A 16,420-nucleotide genomic window follows, 5' to 3' on the forward strand; every position below is an offset into this window, starting at 1 on the left:
ATAGAATTCCATTATATTGACAACAATGTGCTCGTGTGAGCAAAAGAAACAGACATAATAGGTAAAAATGTCAAAAAGTGGGGTACAACTGTCAACATTGTGTTAAAATCTTAATCACTTAAAAACAAAAAACTATTTCAGTAAAGAAAATACAAAATGGCATATAGACAAAGTACATAAGCAAAAATTAAAGACAAGAATACAATAATGAAAAATAAAGATTTTGTAAGTACCAAAAATAGACAACGACCTTCTTATGTTAGCTAAAACAAGTGTATGCAAGATCGTTTTTTAAGAAATTTTATTGAAAAAATAACAAAAACAATGTCATATTATATAGCATATATGCAAAATGTTTGAGTATTATACTTCACTTGTAAAATAGGAAATTTGAATTATCTCCCTTTCGTCATAAAAGAAAGAATTCGTAAATAACGGACATTGACAAACAAGTATCCAAATTCAGATATAAAACAAATAAAAAAACTTTTCTCGCAATTGTTGCCCCTCTTTTTTCTCCTATTTACATATAATGTACAAGACATGTCATATACAACGATGTAGAATACAATGTTAAATATTTAAAAAAAAAAAAGATACTGATTTATGATTGATGCCCAGTGTCCAGTATATATTTTCTGTTTGTGATACATGTTTTCACAAACGAATAAACTGTTTTAATCATTGAAGCGACTTTTCCATCTTACAGTCAAAGTCTGGGTCATGGATCATATTCATGGAGGACAGCTGATGGCTGCTGTATATCATTGGAACTTTTGACAAATTTATGAATTCATATTCAAATTATACACATCTGTATGCTGTCCGGTACATAGTTTTTGTTACCAACTCGTATCTTAATCTACAAGTATAAAATGAATATACTTAACTACAAGTATGAATGGATGAAAAGTGACTAGCTGGTACTGTTTTACCATATTATGAATACAAAATGAAGAATACAACAAAAAAGATATAGAAACTCTGCACTGCAACTAATCATAGATCATATATATCAACTAGAACAAGCATTCTGAGAGTATTGCATGGCAAAACATAGTCCCCTACCGGTTAAAAATTATTTGTAATGAACAAAATGCTAACTTGATATATAACTTGTCATGATAAAACTATATAACAAATATCAAGTCAATATCTTCAAGCATGACGAAAAAAAATGCGGAAATCTGATAATTTAAGTGAATTTTCTAGGTCCAAGGACCATAACTCTGCAAAAAATCATCAAACCGAAACAAAATTCGAACTTGATCTGTAACTTGTCATGATAAAACTATATACCAATTATCAAATCAATATCTTCAAGCATGACAAAAAAAACCGCAGAAAACTGATTATTTGAGTGAATTTTCTAAGTCCAAGGACCATAACTCTGAACAAAATCATCAGACCGGAACAAAATTCGAACTTGATCTGTAACTTGTCATGATAAAACAGTGTACCAATTATTAAATCAATATCTTCAAGAATGACGGAAAAAAGTGCGGAAAACTGAATATTTGAGTAAATTTCTAAGTCCAAGGACCATAACTCTGCACGAAATTATCAGACCGGAACAAAATTCGAACTTGATCTGTAACTTGTCATGATAAAACAATATACCAAATATCAAATCAATATCTTCAAGCATGAAGAAAAAAAATGTGGAAAACTGATTTGCCGGACAGACAGACGGACAGACAGACGGACAGACAGACAGACAGACAGACAGACGGACGGAGTGCAAACCTAAAGTCCCTTTCGACTTCGTCGGTAGGGGACTAAAAACTATTAGCAGTGCTTACAATTTTAAAATATCCCAGCTTCTCAAGATGTAGAGATATGACAACAACAAAGTCTTGCTGTGTGAAATCCCCAAGATGTTCACATCATAAATAAAATTAGCCATTAGCTATGCAAGTTGGTCATTGCTTTAGTAGACGATGGGGTTACGTGATGTCTATCCCCTTACTTAGATATGACAAAGCCCGTTGTTTGCTATACGCAAGCCCAAAAATCGTGCGGTGAGACACCTATATAAACATCTTTAAACATCTTCGTTGTTTTACTGTCCTGGATCGAGAAGAACTGTTGATTTCACAGATTGAATTGGTTGCAACTCTTACTCGACAGCCTTCGCTATTGCTAAATATTGATTCTTCCTTCTTTAACTAGACCCAACTACAAATTGACCATTTATTATGTTGCAAATATGAAAAAAGTCAAGCGCTGTGATATAAAAGCGGTTTCTAAATACAAGCATGAAGTTGAGCTAGAAACTATGCGTATTTAAAAACAAACTTTAAGTTAAAATAGTAAATTATATATTGTCAAAGACCAGAGAGATCTTTATATCAATTAATCGGACAGCAGATACATTGCTCTAGATATAGTCATTTAGAGAATGGATGTAAATATACTATACATACAAAGTCGTTTTTTTCACAGACTGTTTATTACGTCTTTACACTTAAATCCATTGATTGATATGATTTATTTATTAGTTGTGATTGTCTTTGAAATAGTTTAAGTAACTTCGAGTACTCTAATTAAGTTTGTATGTGCTTTCTGTCGATCTGATAAGTCAAGCCATCTTTAACTGATTTTTACAGTCGTAACTTATGTCGTGCTTGTTGCACCACTGTCCTATGTTGGGGGATGGTTGGGCGCTCGTGGACCTGTTTTCCCCGCCACGTTCTGTATGTATAATTATTCAACCAGTAGTTTTCCGATGTTCAAATCTTGTAAAACGATTAAAATGAGAGACATCAAGATAACAAACAAAAACTGAGGGAATTGCATGAATTCTAAAAGGAGTGAGACCAGGTTTGTCGGCGGCGTAAGCGTCTCCCTTTATGCAAGAATCACCTGCGAATTTACACTCAGTCAAAATGTCACAATCGGGAACAGGACACAATCGGTAAAATTACAGATCAGACGACTATTCTGGAAACGAAAAAAGCAAAAAAAAAAAATTATAAAAAAAATAATGATAAAGAAAATAAATGAAACCTCTTCCTCTGTTACAGATTATGAATTCAATAAAAACTGCCTTGATAATCGTTTGAATTTATTAATAGAATAGAACATTTTATTTGCATATGCACTGTTTAAGCTGTCAGTTACATTTTGAATTACCTAGTTTTTACACAAGTTTTCCATCTCCATGTTCCACATTCTGTTGTATATTCCTCACGAACAAGCGTTTTATACGTCTGTTCATATGGCATATTATGTTTCTCATATTTGCAATTTCTAAAAGGAAACAAAGAAAATCTAGGTTTAAAAAGTAACAACAGTATTGGCATTGCGCTTTTTTCGGGTAAAACTTGTTATGGAAAACACAATTAACATTTTCAGCGAAAATAGGCATCCAATCCCAAATGTTCAGAAATTTCAATGTTAATGTATATATCTACAAAAATATATCACAAGTAATTCTACAAATTTTATGTCTAACATTAAGATATCATACACCTGACTTGTAATACGTGCATATTCCAGAGAGGAAAAAAGCTAATTTAAAGTAATCAAAGAAACCAGGCTTCTAATTTATATAACAGATTGTCGTTAGATACTGTATGATTATAATTCTTCTTGTCTTTTAGATTAAAAAAAAACTTCATTTAAGATTCATATTGAGGAAACTTAAAACTTTGAAATATCTACAACGTCTTTTTTTCTGAATATTTAAGAAATACACATTATGCAACTATGTAATGCAGGCGTATTTATAAGTAACTATATCTTATAATCCCGAAGCATTTTTACTGTGCGAGTATTGATATTTACATTATGATGGAAACATACGAAAATTTAATATACAGCTTAATTGGTGAAAATAAATGCAGTTTATATTATTCATTAGCTTAAAACAACCAACTTAAGACAAAAACTTCAAAAAGAAATAAAATATTTTCTTTGAATCGTGATGGGTAAGAACATATTCAAACCATGCATAACCAGAGGTAACACATATTGGTTTCATAGAACAGAAACTAACACAATATATCAATGTAGTCAATAAGAGATTCCTGGTGTATGTATTTCTCAGGCCAACGGTCCACATTCTACGATACATTTTGCTTAAAATTTAAAGCAAATGGATAAGAGCATTGGAGGAATACATGGACAGAATGATAACGAACGGCAATAAATAAAATTAAGAATGGAAACGGGGAATGTGTCAAAGAGACAACAACCCGACCAAACAGCAGAAAACAGCCCAAGGCCACAATGGGTCTTCATCACAGCGAGAAAATCCCGCACCTGACTGTCCCCAAACAATTATGTATACTAGTTATTTGGGTGTCTCTGTATGGCCTTCAACTTCGTTAATACGTGCACTCTTCGTCCGCTATTTCTACAGATAATAAATTTTACCTGATTTCACATCTGCCTCCTCTAAAACCCTTCGGACAACGACATTTGTCCTTTCTGCATTTTCCTCCATTCATGCAAGGCTGTTCACAACGACCTACAATTATAAAACCAAGATTTATAACTATGTAATAGTGTTATCACATGATACATCTAATGATTAGAGATAGCATATTACATAAAAACATATTGCATATCAAGAAAAACAAATTATACAGATGCATGAAGAAATTAATATATTCCCATAAATCTCTTATTCCTTATTTCAACCGATAGAAAAAGTGATTAATCGTCTTTCGAATATTTAATCATAGTACCGTGCGATTTGGGAAAAGCTAAAACGAAATTATTGATAGGAAATAATACATGTTATAGTGAAAAATGTTCAGCCACAAAGTTGTTCAGAATATTACTATCAAACCAAAGAAATGTTTGGCAGTTGTAGCTTAGAATCCATACACATGTAAAGATAATATTTAATTTTAATTCCACATAACACCTGTGTCCAATTGCCTTTTGAATACTTTTCATAAAAAAAGTATATGTTGTACTTAAAACGAACAAGAGCATCTTTCAGTCTCGTCAAGTCCTAAATATTATCTGTGTTATGCGTCTGGCGTACTAAATTAGAAGCGTGTTATCTGTCACGTGTCATTTAGAAAACGCCTTTTCCAATTTTAACATGTCAGTTTTAGCTGTCACAAAAAAAGTAAAATTTACGATTTCAAAATTTTTATTGCACCAGAATGTTTTTATATCACATAACTTTAAATTTGTATGTATCAGCAAAATAAATGATCACGTTTCAATAAGACCACATCTCGAAGGAAATGAGACACATTTAATCTGAATAATGAACATTCTACCTACCAATATGACACCATTTTCCAGAATATCCTTGTTGACATTTGCATTTATTAGGACCAATACAGGATCCTCCGTTTTTACAAGTCCTCTTGCATTTAACTGTAAATAAGTATGTAGAGTCATTTGAAAAGGCTTATTAGATATCTATATAGAATATGTATATCAAACGGACATTGTAAAGGAAATCATGCTAAAATAGCAAAAATAAAGCATAAATTCTGGCTTTCGTTTATTATTTATTTGTCTAATTACTTTTATTTATACTGTATATTCCATCTTGTTTTTCATAGCGTTTACAATACAACATAAAATGGGATTCGTCCTCTATGGATTGAGATTAATTTTGCACATTTTACATAGCCGTTGGTCAAGTAGCACATTCTGAAATCTACCATTTTCAATCTCTAAAGATAAAAGTTCCGCTTCGCATCCGGGTTATCACAGATCTTTGTTGTCTTGAAAAACATTTGTTCAAGTATGGTTCCTTGTAATCAGTTTTAATGTTTTTGTAAGTGCGTAACTAAGGCATATCTTCTAACGCATTTAACCAGTGCTGTTGATGGAATTCAATAACACAACATAAGTACAAAATAAATTGAGGGCACGATGTATTGTATCAAATCATGTCGTCTTAATAACATTAACGGTACCAATATTACTGCACAAGGTGAGCATTTAGACAATGAATGTCTCTTCAGTGATGTTCGAAGCTAAAATGTTTGAAAATCCAAAATTCGTTAAAAAATTGAAGATCTGGTAAAACCAAAAATGACAAAAGGTAGAGCCAAAGTCGGTAAGGAATCAGAGCTTTGCATGAGGGAGATATATTCCTTCATTAAAATAATTTCAAAAATTTTGTAACAGAAAATTTTAATAACACAATATCCGTATTTTCGTGAACATGTTCAATAATTATTCTAATCTAGTATAAAACACCCTGATAGAAAGTAACTTACAATCTTCACATTTTTGACCAAAGTAGCCTCGATTACATTTACATGTATCAGGGAAAATACAGGATCCATGCTTACATTTTGGTCTACAAATAGCTGAAAATACATAATTATATCAATCTTCCTAAATTGTCGACTTTTTTCTAAATTTGTTATGTATGCAAGAAAGAGATTCACAAAATGCACGTTTCAGTGTTTGGCATCAAACTCTAAGTGTTTCAAATTTCTAACCTCAATATTCATTTTGTGTAAAGGTAATGTGCAAATGTTTTCATAATTTGTAATAAGACAAAGAAAAATATGAATAATTTGAATATACTTTCACAATTTGTAATAAGAAAAGGTAAAATATAAATAATTAAAATAGGGAATAGCAAAGCATTGTTCAAAATCAAACTATAAAGTTTTGAATCATAACTGTAAATCATAAAATGCTTTGTAATATTTGTTTTTTTGCCCACAGAATTTATGTTTGTAAGTCTTGAATAATTCAGTTTATGTACATACTTCGTAAACTTTCATCACCATGTAGAAGTTTTCTATAACTGCAAACTGTTTTGTATATATGGTAATCATACCTTCATGACATTGTATATATGGTAATCATACCTTCAGGACATTGTATATATGGTAATCATACCTTCATGACATTGTATATATGGTAATCATACCTTCATGACATTGTATATATGGTAATCATACCTTCATGACATTGTATATATGGTAATCATACCTTCATGACATTGTATATATGGTAATCATACCTTCATGACATTGTATATATGGTAATCATACCTTCATGACATTGTATATATGGTAATCATACCTTCATGACATTGTATACTTATATGGTAATCATACCTTCATGACATTGTATATATGATATACATACCTTTATGACATTGCATATATGGTATACATATATTTGACTTGGATGGAGAGTTGTCTCATTGGCACTCATACCACATCTTCTTATATCTACTTGTTGACATTGCATATATGGTAATCATACCTTTATGACATTGTATATATGGTATACATACCTTTATGACATCGCCTGCCACGAAATCCCTGAGGACATGAACATTTATTCTTAGAAACACATTTCCCGCCATTTTGGCATCCTTTTCTGCATACAGCTATAAATAAGAAAAGTGATGATTTCAGTTTTCCAATGGTAAACTTTGCATTTCTGAGTAGAAACGTTCCAGCAGCGGCTGCATATAGGGTATAAATCTTCATGATGATAGCATATTCTAGGGATTCCGTATGATTTCTTAAAGAAATATGGTCATATCTGGAAGTCTGCCATCAGCAGTAAATCTCTTATTGAAGAGGGGCGTCCGGAAAGAATAAATACGCAGCCACATCCAGTCGGAATGGGGACATTAAATCCTCTGCCTTTGTATAGGGAGTGTGCCATGCTCTCCCAATGGAGATTTTGGAATATCGGAGACAGTTAAAAGTAAGCAACGAACGAGGTTGTTAAATGTTATATATGCTTTTTTGTGCTTCTTTGTTAAATATTTGTTTGTTTTTGTTGTGATTAAGATTGTGACACGGTGTTGACTGCTGTTCCCCTATTTTGACATTTATACCTATTATGTCTGTTTGTTTGTTCACGCATCGTTGTCAATATAATGGAATTTGATGCGACTGTCATACAAGTGAGAGGTTTAGCGCTATAAAACCAGGTTCAATCCACCATTTTCTACATAAGAAAATGCCTGTACCAAGTCAGGAATATGACAGTTGTTGTCCATTCGTTTGATGTATTTCTGCTTTTGATTTTGTCATTTGATTAGGGACTTTCCGTTTTGAATCTACCTCGGAGTTCAGTATTTTTGTGATTTCACTTTTTAGTTGACAAATATAAATAATTTGACTTCTTTCTGGTATGTTATGTTTAAACTATCAAAATGTTTTGAAAATAAAGGGATGTGACTTGCCAGTGTTGAAATAATCCAAAAAGACGAAAAGCAGTGAAAACAAAAATGAGTATTTGCTATCATAACTGTTTCACTTACGTTGAGAACAATCATTTCCGGTATATCCTCGTTTACATTTACACGTGTTGTGACGAATACACTTTCCTCCATTATGGCATGTGATGTCACATGAAGCTGTAATTTATATGAAATAGACATTTAAAAGTTAAGTAGTACCGTAATAATTATTGCAAATATATCAAATGTAATTTTTAAGTTTTAGTAGTGAAACAAAGTTAATGTTTGATTTATATTAAATATCGCGCTGACAATTACGAGGGTAGTAAAAAAAGGGGGGGGGGTCGATTACTTTTGAAAATCGCAGAAAAAGTCATTATTATTTTCAGAACTATAAGTGACTGTTATAATTTACAAATGTAAACATTATATTTGATGACATCAACAATATTTCAACGCTTTGGATATAGTGCTTGAAGCATTTTACACAGAACTAACATTTTGTGTTTAGACTGATCTATCAGTGAAGATTTCCTTTATTGTTTTTGAAGGTCACATTTTACTTACGAGTACAAAAAGGTTCGGAGAACCCGGATGGACAACTGCAGATTCCAGGTTTTCCGCATTGGCCGCCATTTAAACATGGCGGATCACAAATTGCTGAAATATGGAATTACATGATGTGTATTATATTAGTCAAACTTATATAAAGAAAAAGAATTAATAATGTCAATTGTGACTTAAATGGAAAACGGAAAAACATGAATAAAGTAATTATCAAATGAAAAAATAAAACGTTTTGCCTAAACTATGATAATTTCTTTTGATGTTTATTGATTTTGTTTACTTTGGAACAAATGTTCTTATTATTAAGTCTGTTATTTTAAAGTTTTTTTTATGGATTGATTTGGTTTCATTCTCACGATCAGTGAGTGTTCTTTTCAAATATCCCATTCTTAGATTTTAAAGTTAAGAACAAATAAAGAACAAATAAAGAACAACAACTGTCTGTTAAGTTGGTTTTCCAGGATGAAAGGGTGATGACGGAAGGGCTCCTGCGCGCAGAGAGCGTAACACTGACCCTATGTATCACTAACAGCCAACGTTTTCTTATTGCCAGGCGAAAGAAGGCAACGTTGCTATACCTCCTTCCCTACTCTCAAATTAAAGGTCATATTAATTTTTAATATTTTTTATTGAAGAAAAATTATTATAAAAAACACGATTACAAACCATTTTCACAGTATTGTCCATAGTAGCCGGATGGACAGAAGCAGACACCAGGTGACAGACATTTTCCTCCATTTCTACAGATCTCTTCACACACAGCTGCAATGATAAGATAATATAAGATATTTTATTGGTTTAAAATCCAAAATTATAGGAGTGTTACCAAGACATATACATAAACATACAAACATATATCTGACCACATTTATAAACATTGTATATATATATATTTGTATATCCCCTCCATTGTTAAAAGAAAATGTTGTTTCAATACTAAATGTATATAAACTCTGCTAAGGAGGTGGTACCACAAAGTTATTTAGTACTCAATAAAGCATTCTAGAATTGTACTAGTCGCTTATGAATTTTACAATAATTTTAATTATATCAGTGTCAGCGTACGTATACAAAAATTTAAATCTTGCTTCATTAGTCATATTTAAAAAAGAGGGAACTACATGTATTTCACTAATTTTGGAAAATAATTGTTCTCTAATTGTATTTAGTTTTATACATTTTATAGTGAAACGAAGTTCATCTTCTACTTCTAAAAGACACAAGGGACAAATTCTTTCTTCTACAGGAGTTTTAGTGTGTCGACCTTGTTCAATTTTAAGAACACTATTACTTATGCGAATTTTGGCAAAATGTTCTATTACTTTTCTATCAATGTTTAACAATAAATAGGTTTCCAATTTGTAATTTTCTTTAAGCTGTCTATATGTTCTGAGCTTATTACCGTGCAATGATTTATCATCACAAAAAATATTTTCTTTCCAATATGCAAACACAGATGTCATATCATTAACAAATAAGTCAAAAACAATGTGATTCGATACTTAGTCCTTAGTCGACAGGTTTTCCAAATATAGAACATTTTATAATTAACAGGTATATATGACACATAATTAATGCTTGTTGGGGAAAAAACAGTAAAATTATGCGGCATCCTGTACAAACAAGAAAAGAGATAAATATATACCCTTTTCACAGTTCTTTCCAATATATCCCGTAACACAATCACATGAACCATTATTATTACAACTCCCTCCATTTAAACAAGACTGGAAACAGTCTTCTGAAATCAGACAAAACATTAAAACTTAAAATATGGGGGATATATATGAAATTGTTTCATGAATTGCATGATTTTAAATCATTTATAACTAGAAGATTACGACCTACCAATCAATTTGATCTTTGTTTCAAGATGAACATTTTAAGAGAACCTCAGGGTCATGTAGACTTTAATTTGTAACAGTATAATGAATAATTTATTGAGTTTAATGAAACAGAAAATTACAACTAAGTTCCTTTCTCTACCCCAAACATGCTTAATTAATTATTTGCAAGTTCAAACTCTTTACATTGCGATTTATTGTTTTTTTTTAATTTCCGTTGCGTTTTTAAAACATTTAAAGACTGAAGGCGACATAATATAAATGAATATTTACCTTTACATTTATCAAGGTAGCAAAGTCTATTCTGAACAACTTGGGAATGATCGGGAAGACATTCTTCTACCTCAATCTCGTTGTTTCTGCAGTAACGTGACCTTGACTGGGTTCCAGTTCCACATGTTACTGTGCATGGAGACCATGACGACCAGTCAGCAGGTAAAACTGTTAATGAAAAACAAATTGCATATGTATGATCAACGGTTGCATACAACTTTTTCGATTATATTACTTTAACAAAAACTTTACCTCTGAGATACACTGTACTGTATCAAAATCACTTTAACAGAAATCGGTTCTCACTCATTTATTTAAAAGTGAAAAAAAGGAATCCATGAAGCTGATTAGCTTAGCATTTACACAGTAAAGTCCGGTTTTTTTTTCTTTGATAACAAAAAAAAACAAAATCACATACAAATTGAAAAGGGGAAAATCTGAAATATAACCTTTAATTTTTGTTTTGTCTTTCAGTGCTTTATCTTTCTTTTTTCTTTTCCTCCTGGTCTTGTTGTCATCATCTCCGTCTTTGTTTGCTTGATCCTTAATTGCCTTTTCCTAAAAGAATATATAAAGCTGTTAAACAATTTCAATAGGAATGGGGGATTAAAAGAAATGAGTAACTTTTTTCTAACATTTTTGGTTGGCTAAGTAACATAGATTCGTCCGCCATACATTTAAGAAACTGTTCAGCATATTTATATATATATATATTTGTCTGATCTGATCTACAAGATAATCCAGCTACATACCACCATACACCAGCACTGTTGAAACCGACAAGTAATGGGATCACGTGACTTACTAAAGCTTGCGAAAGCTTCATTTTATAGCCTATTTGGCATAGTGATGGTGTCCTCTTGACACAATGCAGACAGAGTTGCCACGATGTCATAGAAGCATTAGTTTACATATCACTGAGCGAAGGACCAAATTTCTTACCGCAAAATAGCAGACGTTTTCGGAAATATAACATTAAAGTTGGATAGCAACAGTCACATTAAGAAAGAAATTTGAAATTTGAAAAATAAAAAGTGGACATATGTCTATGAGACCTCAACCTAACGACTACAATAACCAAAATACATCTACAGGACTATTTGTTAAGTTATAGCCTTCAACAATAGACATCTACAGGACTACTTGTTAAGTTATAGCCTTCAACAATAGACATCTACAGGACTACTTTTTAAGTTATAGCCTTCAACAATAGACATCTACAGAACTACTTGTTAAGTTATAGCCTTCAACAATAGACATCTATAGGACAACTTGTTAAGTTATAGCCTTCAACAATAGACAAAAGTGTACACAATATGTCAAGCTCTAAATCATCCAGAGCCTATAAAAGATCTGCCATTAATTTAACAACAAATAAAAAACAATAATAAAACAAAATAAGAAATAAATATCTAGAAAACAAAAACAAAATTAAGATATGACATTTGACAACTGACGATGTTCCTTTTTTAAATGAAAAAAAACCTTTATTAAATTCGTTTCTTCATCAAGAACGCTCAAAACAAAACATTTGAAAAACCAAGGATGTATAAGGCAAAAAACCAAGGATGTATAAGGCAGAAAAAACCCAAGGATGTATAAGGCAAAAAACCAAGGATGTATAAGGCAGAAAAAACCCAAGGATGTATAAGGCAAAAAACCAAGGATGTATAAGGCAAAAAAACCAAGGATGTATAAGGCAAAAAACCAAGGATGTATAAGGCAGAAAAAACCAAGGATGTATAAGGCAAAAAACCAAGGATGTATAAGGCAGAAAAAACCAAGGATGTATAAGGCAAAATACCAAGGATGTATAAGGCAGAAAAAACCAAGGATGTATAAGGCAAAAAAAAACCAAGGATGTATAAGGCAAAAAAAACCAAGGATGTATAAGGCAAAAAACCAAGGATATATAAGGCAAAAAACCAAGGATGTATAAGGCAAAAAAACCAAGGATGTATAAGGCAAAAAAAACCAAGGATGTATAAGGCAAAAAACCAAGGATATATAAGGCAAAAAACCAAGGATGTATAAGGCAAAAAAAACCAAGGATGTATAAGGCAAAAAACCAAGGATGTATAAGGCAGAAAAAAGGATGTTTAAGGCAAAAAAACCAAGGATGTATAAGGCAGAAAAAACCAAGGATGTATAAGGCAAAAAAACCAAGGCAAAAAAACCAAGGATGTTTAAGGCAGAAAAAACCAAGGATGTATAAGGCAGAAAAAACCAAGGATGTATAAGGCATAAAAACCAAGGATGTATAAGGCAGAAAAAAACAAGGATGTATAAGACAGAAAAAAAACAAGGATGTATAAGGCAGAAAAAAACCAAGGATGTATAAGGCAAAAAAACCAAGGATGTATAAGGCAGAAAAAACCAAGGATGTATAAGGCAAAAAAAAACAAGGATGTATAAGGCAGAAAAAACCAAGGATGTATAAGGCAAAAAAACCAAGGATGTATAAGGCAAAAAACCAAGGATGTATAAGGCAAAAAACCAAGGATGTATAAGGCAAAAAAACCAAGGATGTATAAGGCAAAAAAAAACAAGGATGTATAAGGCAAAAAACCAAGGATATATAAGGCAAAAAACCAAGGATGTATAAGGCAAAAAAACCAAGGATGTATAAGGCAAAAAAAAACCAAGGATGTATAAGGCAAAAAACCAAGGATGTATAAGGCAAAAAACCAAGGATGTATAAAGCAAAAAAACCAAGGATGTATAAGGCAAAAAAACCAAGGATGTATAAGGCAAAAAAAACCCAAGGATGTATAAGGCAAAAAAAACCAAGGATGTTTAAGGATAAAAAAAAACAAGGATGTATAAGGCAAAAAAACCAAGGATAAAAAACCAAGGATGTATAAGGCAAAAAAAACAAGGATGTATAAGGCAGAAAAAACCAATGATGTATAAGGCAAAAAAACCAAGGATGTATAATGCAAAAAAAACCAAGGATGTATAAGGCAAAAAAAAAAACCAAGGATGTATAAGGCAAAAAAAAACCAAGGATGTATAAGGCAAAAAAAAAAAACCAAGGATGTATAAGGCAAAAAAAACAAGGATGTATAAGGCAAAAAAAACCAAGGATATATAAGGCAAAAAAAAACTAAGGATGTATAAGGCAAAAAAAAACCCAAGGATGTATAAGTCAAAAAAAACCAAGGATGTATAAGGCAAAAAACCAAGGATATATAAGGCAAAAAACCAAGGATGTATAAGGCAAAAAAACCAAGGATGTATAAGGCAAAAAAAACCAAGGATGTATAAGGCAAAAAACCAAGGATGTATAAGGCAAAAAAACCAAGGATGTATAAGGCAAAAAACCAAGGATGTATAAGGCAAAAAACCAAGGATGTATAAAGCAAAAAAACCAAGGATGTATAAGGCAGAAAAAAACAAGGATGTATAAGGCAAAAAACCAAGGATGTATAAGGCAAAAAAAACCAAGGATGTATAAGGCAAAAAAACCAAGGATGTATAAGGCAAAAAAAAACCAAGGATGTATAAGGCAAAAAAACAAGGATGTATAAGGCAAAAAACCAAGGATGTATAAAGCAAAAAAACCAAGGATGTATAAGGCAAAAAAAACCAAGGATGTATAAGGCAAAAAAACAAGGATGTATAAGACAAAAAAACCAAGGATGTATAAGGATAAAAAAAACAAGGATGTATAAGGCAAAAAAACCAATGATAAAAAAACCAAGGATGTATAAGGCAAAAAAACCAAGGATGTATAAGGCAAAAAAAAACCAAGGATGTATAAGGCAAAAAAACAAGGATATATATGGCAAAAAAAAACCAAGGATATATAAGGCAAAAAAAAAAACCAAGGATGTATAAGGCAAAAAAAACCCAAGGATGTATAAGGCAAAAAAAACCAAGGATGTATAAGGCAAAAAAAAACCCCAAGGATGTATAAGGCAAAAAAAAACCAAGGATGTATAAGGCAAAAAAAACCAAGGATGTATAAGGCAAAAAAATAACAAGGATGTATAAGGCAAAAAAAAAACCAAGGATGTATAAGGCAAAAAAAACCCAAGGATGTATAAGGCAAAAAAAACCAAGGATGTATAAGGCAAAAAAAAACCCCAAGGATGTATAAGGCAAAAAAAAACCAAGGATGTATAAGGCAAAAAAAACCAAGGATGTATAAGGCAAAAAAATAACAAGGATGTATAAGGCAAAAAAAAAACCAAGGATGTATAAGGCAAAAAAAACACCAAGGATGTATAAGGCAAAAAAAAAACCAAGGATGTATAAGGCAAAAAAAAAAACCAAGGATGTATAAGGCAAAAAACCAAGGATATATAAGGCAAAAAACCAAGGATGTATAAGGCAAAAAAACCAAGGATGTATAAGGCAAAAAAAAACCAAGGATGTATAAGGCAAAAAACCAAGGATGTATAAGGCAAAAAACCAAGGATGTATAAAGCAAAAAAACCAAGGATGTATAAGGCAAAAAAACCAAGGATGTATAAGGCAAAAAAAACCCAAGGATGTATAAGGCAAAAAAAACCAAGGATGTTTAAGGATAAAAAAAAACAAGGATGTATAAGGCAAAAAAACCAAGGATAAAAAACCAAGGATGTATAAGGCAAAAAAAACAAGGATGTATAAGGCAGAAAAAACCAATGATGTATAAGGCAAAAAAACCAAGGATGTATAATGCAAAAAAAACCAAGGATGTATAAGGCAAAAAAAAAAACCAAGGATGTATAAGGCAAAAAAAAACCAAGGATGTATAAGGCAAAAAAAAAAACCAAGGATGTATAAGGCAAAAAAAAACCAAGGATGTATAAGGCAAAAAAAACAAGGATGTATAAGGCAAAAAAAACCAAGGATATATAAGGCAAAAAAAAACCAAGGATGTATAAGGCAAAAAAAACCCCAAGGATGTATAAGTAAAAAAAAACCAAGGATGTATAAGGCAAAAAACCAAGGATATATAAGGCAAAAAACCAAGGATGTATAAGGCAAAAAAACCAAGGATGTATAAGGCAAAAAAAACCAAGGATGTATAAGGCAAAAAACCAAGGATGTATAAGGCAAAAAAACCAAGGATGTATAAGGCAAAAAACCAAGGATGTATAAGGCAAAAAACCAAGGATGTATAAGGCAAAAAACCAAGGATGTATAAAGCAAAAAAACCAAGGATGTATAAGGCAAAAAAACCAAGGATGTATAAGGCAAAAAAAACCCAAGGATGTATAAGGCAAAAAAAACCAAGGATGTTTAAGGATAAAAAAAAACAAGGATGTATAAGGCAAAAAAACCAAGGATAAAAAACCAAGGATGTATAAGGCAAAAAAAAACAAGGATGTATAAGGCAGAAAAAACCAATGATGTATAAGGCAAAAAAACCAAGGATGTATAATGCAAAAAAAACCAAAGATGTATAAGGCAAAAAAAAACCCAAGGATGTATAAGTAAAAAAAAACCAAGGATGTATAAGGCAAAAAACCAAGTATATATAAGGCAAAAAACCAAGGATGTATAAGGCAAAAAAAACAAGGATGTATAAGGCAAAAAAAACCAAGGATGTATAAGGCAAAAATCCAAGGATGTATAAGGCAAAAAAACCAAGGATGTATAA

The 16,420-nt window shown here is 31.6% G+C and overlaps 1 protein-coding gene across 1 annotated transcript in view; it reads right to left on the bottom strand.

Moving 5' to 3' along the window:
• Positions 1 to 284: 284 nt before the first annotated feature.
• The window catches only part of LOC127729065 (protein kinase C-binding protein NELL1-like), a 43,071-nt gene continuing 26,935 nt past the window's right edge, over positions 285 to 16,420 (bottom strand). Inside the window, exons 5-16 of the mRNA XM_052236712.1 lie at positions 11,277 to 11,385; positions 10,828 to 10,995; positions 10,356 to 10,451; positions 9,377 to 9,472; positions 8,711 to 8,803; positions 8,225 to 8,320; positions 7,241 to 7,336; positions 6,201 to 6,293; positions 5,248 to 5,343; positions 4,381 to 4,474; positions 3,136 to 3,252; positions 285 to 862 (exon numbers count right to left, since the gene is read on the bottom strand). Of these exons, the coding sequence (XP_052092672.1) occupies positions 805 to 862; positions 3,136 to 3,252; positions 4,381 to 4,474; positions 5,248 to 5,343; positions 6,201 to 6,293; positions 7,241 to 7,336; positions 8,225 to 8,320; positions 8,711 to 8,803; positions 9,377 to 9,472; positions 10,356 to 10,451; positions 10,828 to 10,995; positions 11,277 to 11,385 (1,212 nt within the window). The 3' untranslated portion in view covers positions 285 to 804. The remainder of the gene's footprint in view (positions 863 to 3,135; positions 3,253 to 4,380; positions 4,475 to 5,247; positions 5,344 to 6,200; positions 6,294 to 7,240; positions 7,337 to 8,224; positions 8,321 to 8,710; positions 8,804 to 9,376; positions 9,473 to 10,355; positions 10,452 to 10,827; positions 10,996 to 11,276; positions 11,386 to 16,420) is intronic.

This window comes from Mytilus californianus, unplaced genomic scaffold (genome assembly GCF_021869535.1).
Source record: "Mytilus californianus isolate M0D057914Y unplaced genomic scaffold, xbMytCali1.0.p SCAF_2, whole genome shotgun sequence".
Classification (NCBI taxonomy): Eukaryota; Metazoa; Mollusca; class Bivalvia; order Mytilida; family Mytilidae; genus Mytilus; species Mytilus californianus.